This window comes from Rhinatrema bivittatum, chromosome 16, assembly GCF_901001135.1.
Source record: "Rhinatrema bivittatum chromosome 16, aRhiBiv1.1, whole genome shotgun sequence".
Classification (NCBI taxonomy): Eukaryota; Metazoa; Chordata; class Amphibia; order Gymnophiona; family Rhinatrematidae; genus Rhinatrema; species Rhinatrema bivittatum.
Window position 1 is genome coordinate 43,029,995 of NC_042630.1, and position 15,589 is coordinate 43,045,583.

At 43.4% G+C, this 15,589-nt stretch overlaps 1 protein-coding gene across 1 annotated transcript in view; it reads left to right on the plus strand.

Moving 5' to 3' along the window:
- Positions 1-12,878, plus strand: part of LOC115077548 (vomeronasal type-2 receptor 26-like) — a 31,737-nt gene extending 18,859 nt beyond the window's left edge. The window contains exons 6-7 of the mRNA XM_029579841.1: positions 3,550-3,673; positions 11,968-12,878. Coding sequence (XP_029435701.1) covers positions 3,550-3,673; positions 11,968-12,878 — 1,035 coding nt within the window. The remainder of the gene's footprint in view (positions 1-3,549; positions 3,674-11,967) is intronic.
- The last annotated feature ends 2,711 nt before the right edge of the window (positions 12,879-15,589 follow it).

The following is a 15,589-nucleotide window of genomic DNA, read 5'->3' on the forward strand; positions in this document are numbered from 1 at the left end:
ATATCGATCATGGCTTACTCCCAAATTTTGTAATAATTTGAATATCCTGCCTCCTAGGATCCCATGGACTTTCTGTAAAGTAACTGGCCATTCTAGCCTGCCAGTAACAACTCATTTGGTTTCCGAGGAATTGTAGTCTCCTGGTTCACACCCAGTTACCACACAGCTTTCTATGTCTCTAGCTCATGCTTTCTTTACCCATTCTACCACTCTCCTCTACATCTATCCCAAGCATGCTTGAATTCTATCATGGTTTTAGTCATTACAACTTCTTCCCGTAGGCTATTCCAGCCATGAGAGGAGAGGATTGTGGTAACAGTAACTTACCATCTTAATGTTCAGTTTTCTAGTTGTCTGGTTTGTTAGATAACAGGGTCTGAGGGCTTGTATCTAAAGTCTAGGAAACAAAACCAATAAGGTTTGATTGTTATTTATCATGGCCCCAGGGAAGGTTGCTTCTTACCACTTTGATTTAGCAGATTTTCCATCTGATTTGAAACTTGATCTTTATAATGTTTTTGTATTGGGGGATTTTAACGTTCATTAATATATGCATCAAACATATGATTTTATTGCAGCTATATGTTTGTATTAGGTCTTTCTTAGCAAATTGGTAGGTCCCACCTATTAACTGGAGACACCTTTGATTTTATTTTATTATGATGATGTTAATATGGATTATTCAGAATCTCTAGTCACAAGTCTAGCTGTTCTGCCGTTTAACTAGGAAATTGTGGGTGATAAATAGATAGGGAGATTAAGAAGACAAGGAAGTTTAAGAGCTGGGAGAGGGATTAGAAGCTGACTACCGTTTGATAGATTTAGATAATTAAAACGGAGGTCTGAACCATTTGTAATAGGAATTAATAGTACCCTGAGTCTATTCATTCTAATGAATATTAGTCTTAAGTTTAGACTGTGTACATTTGTTTTATTAGCTTAGTTTAGGTTTTATTGTTTTAGATTTATTTAAGGTATTGCACTTATTTATTGTACTCATTTTATTGTATTAGATTTATAGTTTTATGCTTGTTTTATTATAAGTGAATGGGAATTTATTGCTATATTGTTAACAGACTTAATATCTGTCAAGGAAGGTCGGTATATAAAAAGATGTAAATAAATAAAATAAATAAATGATATGGTGATATCCCCAGTACCTTGGACTGACAATTATTTTCTTAAATTTGTGGTGATGATTCACGCAGAGCTTTGAGAACTTGAAAGATAAGTCATGACCCAAACCAGATATAGAATAAACCTATAAAATTTGAGGAAGCAATGAAGATTCAAGAGATGGAAAAGATACAAGAACCAGAAGCTACCATGGTTAATACATGGAAGAATAACATGGATTAAGCTTGGATTAAATTGCTCACTTAAGAAATAGCTCAATGTGGAATCAGGAACCAGTTTCCTTATTCTCTGAAGAAATTTGCTTCTCAAATCCAGACATCTAGAACATTGAGGTAGACATAGGCAATACAAGCATCCACACATTTGGATTCCTCCTGCAGCTCTTTGATTTCCAAGGGAAAAAATCCCATCCCCAGTCCTCTATCTGTGGTTGCCAGACTTTAAATCTGACTTTAAGAATATTATTGGCATATATCTAAACTGGATATAGATAAACTTTCATAGTTAGACTATATGTTAAAAAAACAATTGATGAGGCCAAGATATAATATTTTTCCTCTGGAATTCTGGTAACATAGAACAATATTAAGGATATTCTAATGACCTTCTGCATTCCTCCTCACATGGATGGAGGTGTATTTAATCAGATTTTGATAGTGAGAACTACGTTCTTTGCAAACAAAATAAATTATATATGTCAAGAATCTGGAGGATACAATTCAACAATCTTCAGAGATCTTCGGAGCTGCCTACTTTCAAATTTCTGAATATAGGAAAAGTTGTCTTAATTTTGGGGAAGATTAACTCTACCACATGCCTAAATAATCCATGCCTGGGCTATTGTGGCCCTGGATGCCAATAAGGCATTCAACAGGACTCAGTGGCTTCTTCCAGGTGTTGGAGAAGTTTGGGTTTGCAGAGAAATTTGATAAATGGGTGTGAGCCCTCTATATGTCCCCTAAATCATATATTTGGATTAATTATCGACTCATATCTGCTTTCTCAGTGTCAAGTGGAACACGACAGGGGTGCTCTCTATCGCCTCTCATATTTGACATAGCCATTGAACCTCTCACCCAGACTATTCGTGATTATCAGGGGATACATGGATTCAACGTTGATGGGGTCCAGCATAAAATGTCACTGTATGTTAATAATGTTTTAGTATATCTGACACAACAGGATATTTCTGGCCCTTCTCTAATAGGATTGTTGAGAAAATATGGAACATTGTCTGGATATCAGATTAATTAGGCAGCCTGAGCTTCTTCTTTTTGAGGGTAGGTTTTATGTGCCCAAAAGCCTACGGCGGTTTAGGCGAGTCCTTAGTGGGTTTACATATTTGGATGTTCGAGTTGCCATCAATTTTAGAGAATTATTTATGTTGAACGATTCACTAGGGGTGGTACCCCCAAACAGATTCAGCTCATTTTTGTTTTCAGTCCAGGGGTGAGTCATTTTGGGTTCACCCCAGATCATTGTTTAAAAAAACCAAACCTAAACCTGCCCCAACCTTTCCCAATTATAAAAATAAGGAGCCCCCTCCCCCCCCCACACACACACACCAGCAGAGCCTCTATCAACCCCCTCAGGACTCATCAAAAATCCCTGGTAGTATAGCGGGGGGCCTGTGAGCAACCTCTCTCTCCTGGACTGGCACTTGCCATTAGTCAAAATGGTAATTGGCCTATGCCATTTTTCAAAATGGCGTTGGCCAGCCCTTTGCCCTCCCATGTGACAGGGGCAGCCTAATGGCACCAGCAACTCCTGTTACATGGTAGGGTCAAAGGGGTGCTGGCTCCATTTTGACTAAAGGCAGCTGCCGGCCTGGGAGCAGGAGGTTACTCCCAGGCCCCCCGCTAGACTACCAGGTCAGGGGGATCTGGAGGAGGCTCTGCTGGTAGGGGGCTCATTATTTCAGTAAATGGGAATGGGCAGGTTGGGGGGAGGGGGTTAAGTAGCATTTTTTAACCCCCCTAAAAATTGATAAGACTAACCACATGAAATTTGATGGTTTTTCCTATCATTTTCTTAAATTCCCGAAATGCATAGGAAATATCATCTTTATTTCCTATTTTGTTGCAAACAATTATTTCGCTAAATTACAGCCGGGTAAAAATGAGGCGTTCTAGAGCCGTTCTGGTGTGTGACGACCTTCTCCAGCTAGCTTAGTTGATTTAGAATTGGAAGTGGCTAAATTAGTCGGTTACTATTCTGATCCTGGAGATGCAGCAGCTCCTCTTCCCTGTGGGCCATATCGGGAAGGAGAGAGGCAGCTCTTTTGCGGCTGCATTGGCAGGGTGTACCTAGTGTATGCTGCCCTGTTCAACCATACAGGTAGACCAATCCAAAAGCTGGCCCTAGTAACAGATAATGACCATGCTAATGTTCTAATCCTTTTGTAATCCACAGACCCCTCGCTCTGTCTGCAGTGAGAGCTGCTCTTTTGGATACAGGAAATCTGCCAGACTTGGTCAGCCCAGCTGCTGTTTTGACTGTGTCCCTTGCTCTGCTGGAGAAATAGCCAATGAAACGGGTGAGCCACCTCTGGTCTATCTGTGAGATAATGAGGGATTCTAACATGAATTAGCAAGCCTATGATGTGATACATTGCAGACTTTTCACAAATGAGTTTGGCAGAAATATTTTGGTTCCATAATTGCTAAGTTTGCCCATGAGCCAGTCCTCGATTTACACCCATTGCATGCAGGACTTGCAGTTCCAATTTCTATAAGAAAGGAAAACAAACGGAAGGTCCTTCCTTACAATGGAGAAAGAACTGAGGTGTTTTAATCTCCAATGCCATGAAGCTTATTGCTGAGCCTAATTGCCTATCAAAACCCATGAGCCTCTCATGCTCCTGATCAGGCCCTATCCATGAGTCGCTCCCATTGTAGAACAGCCAACTACAGAAAGGTTGAAAGAGGCAACACTGGGCATTCAATTCACACTTTCCTCTTTTAGTAAGCTGATTAAAGTTCCTACAACTTGGCTTCTGTGGTCCAGAATTGTATAATAGGGAATCCCTGCAGATTGGGATACTTTAATTGGACCAACATAAGGATATTTGTGATCTTAATATTTCATGTACGAGAGTATCTCAGGATAATTTTTATGTTTTTATAATAAAGGGAATCTTCATAACTTTGATTTGAATAGGGAATGAAAACCTGAGTCTCTATATAATGTTTTCATTTATATTACATTGAAGTCATAACCTCAAGGATATTTATATGGCTTCCAGGCATGATATTTACAATTCATATGGGATATGGCGAAGATAATAGCCGGCACCTACATCCACAATAAAAGTTCATGAGTGCTCACAGAATCCAGTGTGCATTCTGTGCAATAGATACAAGTTATACCTGCTTTGTGTATGTGGATTTATATGCATTAGGGAAGTGCAGAGGGTACGGATTTGTCCGATTTGGTATTCGTATTTGTCGACAGGCAAATTTGTTGCATTCGTCCAATGGCGCCCCCGATACGTTGATACGTGCATTCATTTTCCGGTTCCCATTAAAGTCAATGGGGGAAGTATTTGCAGCCTATTTTTGGCTGCAGAATTGGGGTTTTATTATCAATTTTGATGAAATGTCTGGGGAGCAATCATCAGAATAACAAAACAGCTCCAAGATACTTAGACTGTGGCAAAGTGGCACCAAAGTGGCATGAATAGCCTAAGGCACTGTAAAGGGGCAAATGGGTACCAGAAGTGGAAAGAGTGCTTTAACAGAGGCACAAAGCACAGTAGCAAGAGTGTCAAAAAAACACCACAGCTTCAAAAGAGAGCACCAATAACAGATGCATGAAACCTCGAAGGCAGCATGACAGGCAAAGCGGCAAGACAAGTGGCATCAACATCTTACAGCACAATGAAGGGGGAACATAGCAAGCAGAAAGACTAGCACCAACACACTGAGCAACTATGATAGTGGCCAGAACACCACAAGGAGTTGAGTGAGTCATCTGGTGTATGGCAGCAAGGCACAGAGGCAGAGGGTAGATACAGGCTGGCTACCCTTTCCTTTGAGCAGGAAAGGGCTCCCTGGAATGGGTTGGACCATAGTGTATAATGGTACAAATTGTTAGGATTTAAGCATTTGCAAACAGATCATGACTTCATAAGCAAGGTGGAGGAAGTTCTCTTCTCTGCCTTGAAACTAAAGAAAACAGTTTCTTTGATTTAATGATCCATGCTGTAAAGGATTACTAGTTTGAATTGCCAGAGACTGAGTTTCCCTTTGCAATGTGGGTTCAGCCATTAGGACTGGACATAATCCTGGACGGACAGGCACAGCAGTTGAGGACAGAGGTCAAGCCCAGGTAGGGACATAAGGCCTGGAAGGACAGGCACAGCAGTCGAGGACAGAGGTCAAGCCCAGGTAGGAACATAAGGCCTGGAAGGACAGGCACAGACAGCAGTTGAGGACAGAGGTCATGTACACATAGGGACATAAGGCCTGGACGAACAGTCACAGCAGTTGAGGACACAGGTCAATCCCACCTAGGGATATAAGGCCTGGATGGACAGGCAAAGCAATCGAGGACAGAGGTCAAACCCTTGTAGGGACATAAGGCCTGGACGGACAGGCACAGCAGTTGAGGACAGAGGTCAATCCCACCTAGGGACATAAGGCCTGGAAGGATAGGAACAGTAATTTTTTTTTTTTTTATCTATGTATATTCTGCTTTTCATGCTTTTCCAGCACTGGAAAGAGGATTACATTCAGGTACTGTAGGTATTTCCCTATCCCCAGAGGGCTTACAATCTAAGTCAAACCCTTGTAGGGACATTAGGCTAGGACGGACAGGCACAGCATTCGAGGACACAGTTCAAACCCTTGTAGGGACATAAGGCCTGGACGAACAGGCACAGGAATCGAAGACAGAGGTCAAGCCTATGTAGGGACATAAGGCCTGGACATACAGGCAAAGCAATCGAGGTCAAACCCTTGAAGGGACATAAGTTCTGGAATGAGAGGCACAGAATTCGAGGACACAGGTCAAACCCTTGTAGGGACATAAGGCCTGGACGAACAGGCACAGCAATCAAGGACAGAGATCACATCCACGTAGGAACATAAGGCCTGGATGGACAGGCAAAGCAATCGAAGTCAAACCCTTGTTGGGACATAATGCCTGGGCGGACAGTCAAAGCGATCAAGTTCAAACCCTTATAGGGATATAAGGCCTGAACAAACAGGCACAGCAATACCGGACAGCCGTCAATCCAACCTAGGGACATAAGGCCTAGACAAACAGGCACAGCAATCAAGGATAGAGGTCAAACCCTAGTAGGGACATAAGGCCTGGACGAACAGGCACAGCAATACAGGACAGATGTCAATCCCACCTAGGGACATAAGGTCTGGACGAACAGGCACAGCAATACAGGAGAGAGGTCAATCCCACCTAAGGACATAAGGCCTAGACGAAGAGGGACAGAAATACAGGATAAAGGTCAATCCCACCTAGGGACAAAAGGCCTGGATGAACAGGCACATCATTCAAGGTCAAACACTTGTAGGAACATAAGGCCTGGACGGATAGGCACAGCAATCGAGGACAGAGCCCACATAGGGATGTAAGGCCTGGACATATAGGCAAAGCGATCGAGGTCAAACCCTTTTAGGGACATAAGGCCTGGAAGGATAGGCACAGCAATTTTTTTAAAATTTGTAATTTATTATATTCCACTTTTCAGGCTTTTCCAGCACTTGAAAGTGGATTACATTCAGGTACTCTAGGTATTTCCCTATCCCCAGAGGGCTTAAAAACTATGTCAAACCCTTGTAGAGACATTAGACCTGGATGGACAGGCACAGAATTTGAGGACACAGGTCAAACCCTTGTTGGGACATAAGGCCTGGATGAACATTCACAGCAATACAGGACAGAGGTCAATTCCACCTAGGGACATAAGGCCTGGATGAAGAGGCACAGCAATACAGGACAGAGGTCAATCCCACCTAGGGACATAAGCCTGGACAGACAGGCACAGCAATAGAGGATTTCCTTTGTGCAGGTATGTTGTGTTTTGACCTGTCACTTCTTCCTGAAATGGTTCACTGCCAGAAGAAAATGGCATCTTTTTCATTTCTGAAAGATAATTCAACAGAGGATGCTTTTAGAGCAATTGAGACTGTTATTTGTGAAGCAAGAACTGAGCTGGAGATTATTTTTGAATACCCAGAAGCTATTAACTGTACTTATGCACTTCAGATGATGACAAAGGAACATGAAGAGCTCTCAGAAATAAGAAAAACACTACTCAAGTCAAAATCTACAATATCAAACTATGTTGACTTTGTGGTTTGCACAATGCCTCTGTAAAAAGGGAACACAGAGGATAAACTAGAGTGCAACTACCACCAGTTTTCAATAGAAACATTACTGTTAGCAAGGTCATGAAAAATATTGAGCATATGAAATATGCAAGGTCCATACATCTTAAGTCAGCTTTTTATGTTCTTACATTCCAAATATGGATGGACAGGCACAACGTTACAGCTCAGGCCTTTGTAGGGACGTACAGCCTGGACAGTGGATAGTCAGGCACAGCATTTCAGGTCAGGTGCTGCAGTGCTTATATTATCTGGAGTGTAGGAGGCAGTTGGAGCTGCTGCAAGGCTTTCAATTGCTTTTAATCATCTTGCCATTCACAGGGGAAATTTGGAAACCCAAGCAAAGGCAGGTTTACTTTCAAAAACAGTAGCATTTCCATCAACTCTGGTGCCAGTTTTGAGCGGTGAGGGATCATGATATCCCCTGTCATTGAAAAGACACATTCACTGGGCACCCTGGTTGGTGGACACGACAGATATCGCTGAGCCACTTTGGCTAGGTGTGGCCAGTGGACTTGTGTGCCCAATATACCAGTGGATCTGTCTGCATGTTCACTGTGGGCTCTGAGAGATACCGTGTCACTGACAGCTGTGCTGGTGTCTCCTTTGCTTGGGTGGGCTGAGAATCACTCATACCAGCTGCTTTCTCTCTAGCCCGTAGCACAACAGATGAATCTTTATGGGCAACATGCCTTTGGCGTTCTGAAGTGGATGAGGAGGAGGAGGTACTAGCTGTCACTGATAAAGTGCTGCTCCAGCTTGGGCTACCACAATTCTCTGAAGTGCCCACTGTTTCCACCTCTGCTTCATGCCTAATCGGTCTCTGCCTATGGCGCTCCTGTTCACGGAGGTTTGCTAACAGAAGGTCCTTCACCAATAAGAGACAATCATACTGTAGGGCGAGTTTCCCTTTCACACGGGGTTCACAGACTGTGGCAAGCATCTATATGTTCTGTTAAAGGCCTTAATCTCTCTTCTACCTGCTGCTGCAAACGTCCAGACAATGCAGCACCTCAACTGTCATTCCCTCTTCCTGTTTAAAGGCCTCCAAATGTTCATCCAGTAAATTAACTATAGGGATGATGTCAGCCAAGGTGGCACTTCTGGAACTCAGCTCCTCTGTAACTTCCTTGACGGGCTGCAGGATTTTTTCCAGTTGACTCATGACTAACCAATCATGATGCCCTAGGGGATTCTGCACACCTATGTCCTTTGTACCTGAAAGTTCATGAAGGGGTGTGTGCAGCTCCACTAACTTCTCGAGCAACATAAAGGTGGCATTTCACTGGGAGGCATCGTCTTGAATGAGATACTTGTGAGTCATCTCCAAATCAGTCTGCTTTTGTCGGAGAATCTGCCCCACCTTCACACTTCTGTGGAAGTGTGCTGCTATGTTCCTGCACTTCTGTATTAACCTATGCAGGTATTCATTCTCTTTGTCATTGGAATCCAACCCCAGAGCTGACTTCACTACCAGGTGCAGAGTGTGTGCAAAACATCGGATGTTCTTAAAGCATCCATCGTTTATTGCCTTAACCATGTATGCACCATTGTCTGTGACAAAGAACCCTGGAGAGGATTCCTGTCTCACTGGTGTAGTTGCCAGCCCTCCAGCATCTGACTGATGCATGCTAGAATATTGGCTGCAGTATGGGCCTGGTCCGTCAGGTGGGTGTGCAGTAAAGCCCACCTCCACCCTGATACTTGTTCAGTAATAGAGCTGATGCCTGCCCCTGCCTCAGTCAGGTCCCACCAGTGTGCTGTCAGAGAGAGGTAAGAGTGTGCAGCATTCATGGCAGTCTAGATATCGCAGTTAAAATGCACTCTTCTGTCTGCCTTAGCTAGCAGCGCTTGCATGCGACTGCGACACTGCTTGTACAGGCTAGGGATTACCTTTCTGCTAAATGTGGTTCTGGAGGGGACTTTGTAATTTGGAACTACGATCTTCAGAAAACACTTGAAACCCACATTCTCCACTAACTGCAAGGGCTGGTCAACAAGAGCAATCATTTCCCCAATGCTCCTGGTTACAACTTTTGAGGCTGCCTGCCTCCTACCCCGGGATAGTCTTACCACACTCCACCCCATTTCCTCCATGGTGGGTTGTCGCTTCTGCCACATGTCAGGGGGTTGCTGGCCTGCCACCTGATTGCTAGAATGTGATGAGGGCGTGTGCTGTCTCTGCTGTTTTTGAACCACTTTACGCTGCTTGGAAGGGGTCCCCTGACTGGTACTGCCACCATCCCCAGATGGTAGTACTGTTGTTGGGTGTTGCCTCTTCATATGATGTGTCATCCAAAATTAGATAGATGTCCCATTTGCTTGCCTCTGCTAATAGCCCTGCCACAGTAATTACACTGAGCAAAACGTGAGTCATCCATCACTTTAAAGTGGGTCCATTTCGCAGATGGCTTTCATGATCCTCCCTTTTCTAAAGCCTTGGGGGTGGATGCTGGCAATGGAGCTGAAGTAGTGGGTGCACCCTGAGAAGCAATGCCAGGGGCCTCAGTCACCCTCTGTGCCTGCACTGACTACTCTTCCTCCTCCTCATCAGTTTCATCTCGCCCCTGTTGCACTGAAGTGGAGGCTAAGACAGGACTAACTGATCCTCCAAAAACTTTGTCAGCTATTACTTCTTATGTTTCTGATGAGAATCCTACACAAGATGATTGTTCATCTGAATCAGAAGCAAACAGTGCCTGTGCTACATTGCCAACACTTAGTCGAGACTTCTGCCCCCCTGCTGCTTTTGGGTGTCGACATTTTGTCTGGCATGACTCAGCCTCCCCTTCCCTCACCTCCAAAACTACAGGGTCAGAAACAGGTGGTGGTGATGCATCATGTTTAGATTTTATTTTTTTCAGGTTGGAACTGCCTGCCCCTCCAAAGAGTTTAGATTGCAACAGGTCCCTTTTTAACTTTAATGGGGGCATGGCACTATTGCCTTTTGAAGTGCCTCCTCTGCCAGTCCCAATCACTCGACCACATCTAGCTTTCTCTGACATTATGGATTTAATGTCACTTCCGAGTGCCTACTGGCTGCCCACTGTCACAGTGCCTTGCTATGCACTAATGTAACATGTGTGGTGTGCATACATACACACAGCTTGCATATAAACACAAATGAGGCAGACTGTCCCAATAATAAACTGTCTGTCCCAATAATAAAGTTCAATCTGTTAAACTACCCACTGCCCACTGTCAAAGTACCTTGCTATGCACTAATGTAACGTGTGTGGTGTGCACACACACACAGCTTGCTTGTAAGCACAAAAGAGGTAGACTGGGGATTTCACTGCACAGACTGTCCCAATAATAAAGTTCAGTCTGCTGAACTGCCAGCCCACTGAAGCCCAGTGCACAGAGAGACTGAGTGAGTTGAATTAACCAAACTCAATTTAAAAAAACTGGAATTGTTGGCACAGCAGGAAAATTGATTAAATATATTTTCCAATGGAAATTCTAGCAAACTAGCTAAAAATTGAATATCTCTCTCCCAGCCACAACATCCAAATGGTGCTTGCTTGCAGCCTAGCCCAGAGGGTGAATTAAACAAAATGGCACTGCTAGCAACTTCTCTCCCTGGCACAGAGAGACCATGCAGATCACCTAAATAAACTGCTTAAAAAACAAACTGGGCTAGCTGGCACAGGCACTGCAGCCAAATAAAGAATACATATCTTTTTTTCCCTACTAACTAGCCTAGCTAGCAATTCAGTCTAGATTTCTGAACTCAGACTAGCTCTGAGTGCTGCCTGCTTCCACAGAAACCACCTCCCCACACCACCCCTGCAAATAAAGTGTGTGGCATGCTGCGTGCTTAAGTATATATAGTGCTGGGTCTTCAGGAAAATCATCACCGAGCACTGAATGACAGCACGATTGGCTGCATTCAGTTCATTTCACAAAATTTTATCGCTGATACTTTGCATTCCGGTATCTGTGCCAACCTGTCTGAACCTTTCCGGTGAGTCACTGATGACTCACCGGAAAGGGATGGTTTTTGGCTCTGGATACACCGAAATGGCGTCCTCCGATTGCAAATGGCAGCGAAGAAAAACACGTGCGCACCGTGCACCGTGCAACGGATGAAACGGATGATATGTTATATTCGTGGTGAGCCGCAATATGTTTCGCTTCCTCATGACTATAATGAATAGGGATATAGACGTTGCGGATTGCCAATACGTCAAAAATGAATGCACACCCCTAATATGCATACTTTCAAAAATCAACTTCCCTCCTCCCAAAATACCTATATTTTATGCATGTAAAAATGTGAGGGAAATTGTGTTCCTGGCATACTTTTATCTGCATATCTCAGGGCTCTTTTCAAGGAGTCACATGTGAATAAAACTGGGTTTTATGTGCACAAGTGTCTTTGATAATTACTTCCTAAGAGCTTTGTAGATTTGTAACATAGATGGACAGATGATCCCCTTAGATTGGGCTTGTAACTGGGGTTATTTCTCTCTTTCAGATATAACTGAGTGTTGGAAGTGTCCAGAAGACCAGTGGCCCAATGAGAGTAGAGACAAGTGCCTTCCAAAAGACATTGAGTTCCTGTCCTACCAGGAACCCTTGGGAGCAGCCTTGGCAGCTGTTGCTGTCATCTTGTCTTTGGCCACCATCCTTATCCTTTTCATCTTCTATCTGTTCCAGGACACGCCGATTGTCAGAGCCAATAATCGGAGCCTAAGCTACCTTCTCCTTTGCAGCCTCACACTCTGCTTCCTCTGCTCCTTAATATTTGTTGGATTTCCCATGAAGCTCACTTGCATGATCCGCCAGCCCACATTTGGAATCATATTCACTGTCAGTGTCTCTTGCATATTGGCAAAAACAGTTACAGTGATCATTGCCTTTAAGGCTGTCAACCCTCGCAATCAGTTCAGAAAATGGGTTGGGCCAAAGATACCCAACCTTATCATTGTTTTCTGCTCCCTTATCCAACTGGTTATCTGCACATTTTGGATTGCTAGCCACCCTTCCTTTCCTGAGTACAATACCAGATCTGAAAGCGGGAAGATAATTGTTGAGTGCAATGATGGGTTGACCATTCTCTTCTACTGTATGCTGGGTTATATGGGCTTTCTGGCCATCATTAGCTTCATTGTGGCCTTCCTGGCTAGGACATTGCCTGACAGCTTTAATGAGGCCAAGTTTATCACCTTCAGCATGCTGGTATTTGTGAGCGTCTGGCTGTCTTTCATTCCCGCATACCTTAGCACACAAGGGAAGTACATGGTGGCAGTAGAGATCTTCACCATCCTGTCCTCTGGTGCAGCATTACTCTTCCTAATCTTTCTTCCAAAGTGTTATATTATTCTATTGCAGCCAGAGAAGAACACCAAGAAACACTTAGTAGGAAAAAATTCAACATGGAAATAAAATCTAAGTAAAATTACCAGAAAATGAATGGCCTATTGGATTGATGCAAAAGCTACATAATCGTTTAGCTTTAGGACTGGATAGTTCAGTAGATTATGCACATGAACATAGAACACATTATCTCTATTTACTTATTTATTTATTTGTTTTTATTTATATGCCACCGATCTAGAGTTCTCTGCAGCTTACAATAAAACATACATAGTGCGGACAAAGTCAACAAACATGCATGTCATCAAAACATAAATAAGTAATGACAGAGAACAGCAGCAAGTTTCCTTTTAAAATATCCAATCAAATACCTGATTGAAGAGATAGTACTTCAAGTAATTTCCATGGAGCTATGGTTCTGATCCAAGCAGCAGTGGCAAAATTGCATTGAGTTTCTAAGAACCATTTGGGGTAACCTGCACAGAGTAGTGGTTATGATCCTAATAGCAGTGGCTTAGCTGCCAATGGCTTTCAAAGACATTGGGATGACCTGCATGGCATGGACATGAATTTCAAAAAAATTGAATGATCATGGTGACACTGGATATTTTGGAAAATGCTTTCATTAGTTTGGGTAGATGTGTGTGATTTAGTGTTGGTTTTATAAGAACTATAAATGTAACAATTTGCTGACCTTCATTGTGTGGCCATAGGCCACCTTAGGTGCACGTGCATGTACAACTCAGCCTGATAAAGGCTCTGTAGCAGAAACCTGGCCCCAGCACCCTCGGATGACATCAACTCGACAGGGCTATTTAAAATCCCTTGCATTTCAGCCGATGCCTCAGCAACAAATCTCCTGCTATGCTTCCTGCCTTCTTTATGAGTTGCTAGTGTTCCTGCTCCTACCTCTGTCTCATTCCACTCCTGCTTGTCCTGCCCTCTGCCTTAGTCCTTATTATCCTGCGATTTGCCTTGTTTCAGCTTGCCCTGCCTTTGCTCCATCCCTATTCCTGCCTCCCCTTTAGATTTCTCTCTTGTACCTGATCATTGCCTGGACACTGATGCCACCTGATCCCTGCCAGCCCTGACCATTGCCTGGACCATGTCACTGTTGTTTGCTGCCTATCCTGATCTTGGCCTGATTACTGACTCACACTCTTCTCTGGACCCTCACATAAGTCCTGCCAGCCTCAAAACCCAAGGGCTCAACTTGCGGCACAAAGGGCTTGTAGAGGTGAAGCCTATGACCTTGTACTAGTCAGAATAAGTCAGCCTTTTGTCTTTAGGGCCCAGCTTGATTACCTGCTGGGAAGCACCAATCTCACCATAGCTCAAGGACTCACACTCCATCACAATAAACAGTGGTCTAGGTGAAGACCATAACTTTAACAGATTATCTTGAGGTTTGTGACTGTTATGGAGGGAAGTCCTGGGGGATAAGTTCAAAGTTCAAGGAAAAGAAATAGCGGATGGGGAGCTGGAATTGATATGTTTGTCTACCCAAAGAAGAAGAGGTGTAACTGAACAGACTAAATGGACCAAGTTGGTCTTTATTATCCCATTATTTACTCTGCTACTATGTCTGAATGCCGCAAGGCATAGATATAGTAATACTAGTTCTTTCAATTTTAGGCCTGGATATTTCAAGACTTGGGCACAGGGTTATACCTCTGTATAATTTCTTCCATTAGAGACATCCTGCATATAAGCCCCTCTAATAGAGGTACACTCAGGAGTGTTTCACCATGCTCCACATACAGACCCTCCCTGTGCATCTTCTACAAAGAGACTAGACTACAAATAGAATTAGGTCAATGTGTTTCTTTATTATACATGTATATACAACTCCTATTGTGATATATTTGAGTAGTGCACTGTAAGTCTTCCCAGTGTGTTAAGCCTGATATACATACACATTTCAATGTGATACTTTGTTGTATACATCAGGGGTGCTCAAACCGGTCCTCGGGTTTTCAGGATATCCCTAATGAATAAGCATGATATTTATTTGCATGCACTACCTCCTGTGTATGTAAATATTTCTCATGCCCATAGGACCGGTTTGAGTTCCCCTGGTGCACATTATGCCAACCTTTCTGTGCTCCATTTTACTGTGGACATGCACATAAGGTACATAGATGCATAGAAATGATGACAGAAAAAGACCAAATGGCCCATCTAGCCTGCCCAGCAAGCTCCCACATTTATTTTCCCATACTTACCTGTTTCACCGACTACCAAGTTCAGGGCCCTTGTTGGTAACTGTTTGATTTGAATTTCCTGCCACCCCCTGCCATTGATGCAGAGAGTAATGTCGGAGTTGCATCAAAAGTAATGTTGGAGTTGCATGCACTGCTTGGACAACCAGCTGCAGAAGCACAGCAAATGAAGTGGCCTTCATGTGAAGAGCATGGGTGATAAGAATCAGATGGAATGGTGGAAGGTTTCCAAACATTTGATCATTTCCACTGTCCTACTAGACATGCATAAATTGTGTCATCTGACCGGCTCAGCATATCCTTAGTTTTACTCTGCTATGGCACATAAAGTTGCATGGAAATGTTAGCGAATGAAGACACCCATTCCATTCTAGTGTGTACTAAATGTTTTAAGTGTAAGCTAAAACCCATTCAGTGCATATTTATCAATTGTTTTCAGTGTGCAGTTATTCGATTTAGTACACACTGACTTTATTTAATGTGCAGTTACAGTTACCGCTCTTTAATCAAACCGAAAATTAGCTCATGTTGTCTCTGATCCTTCCTCCCTCCAACATC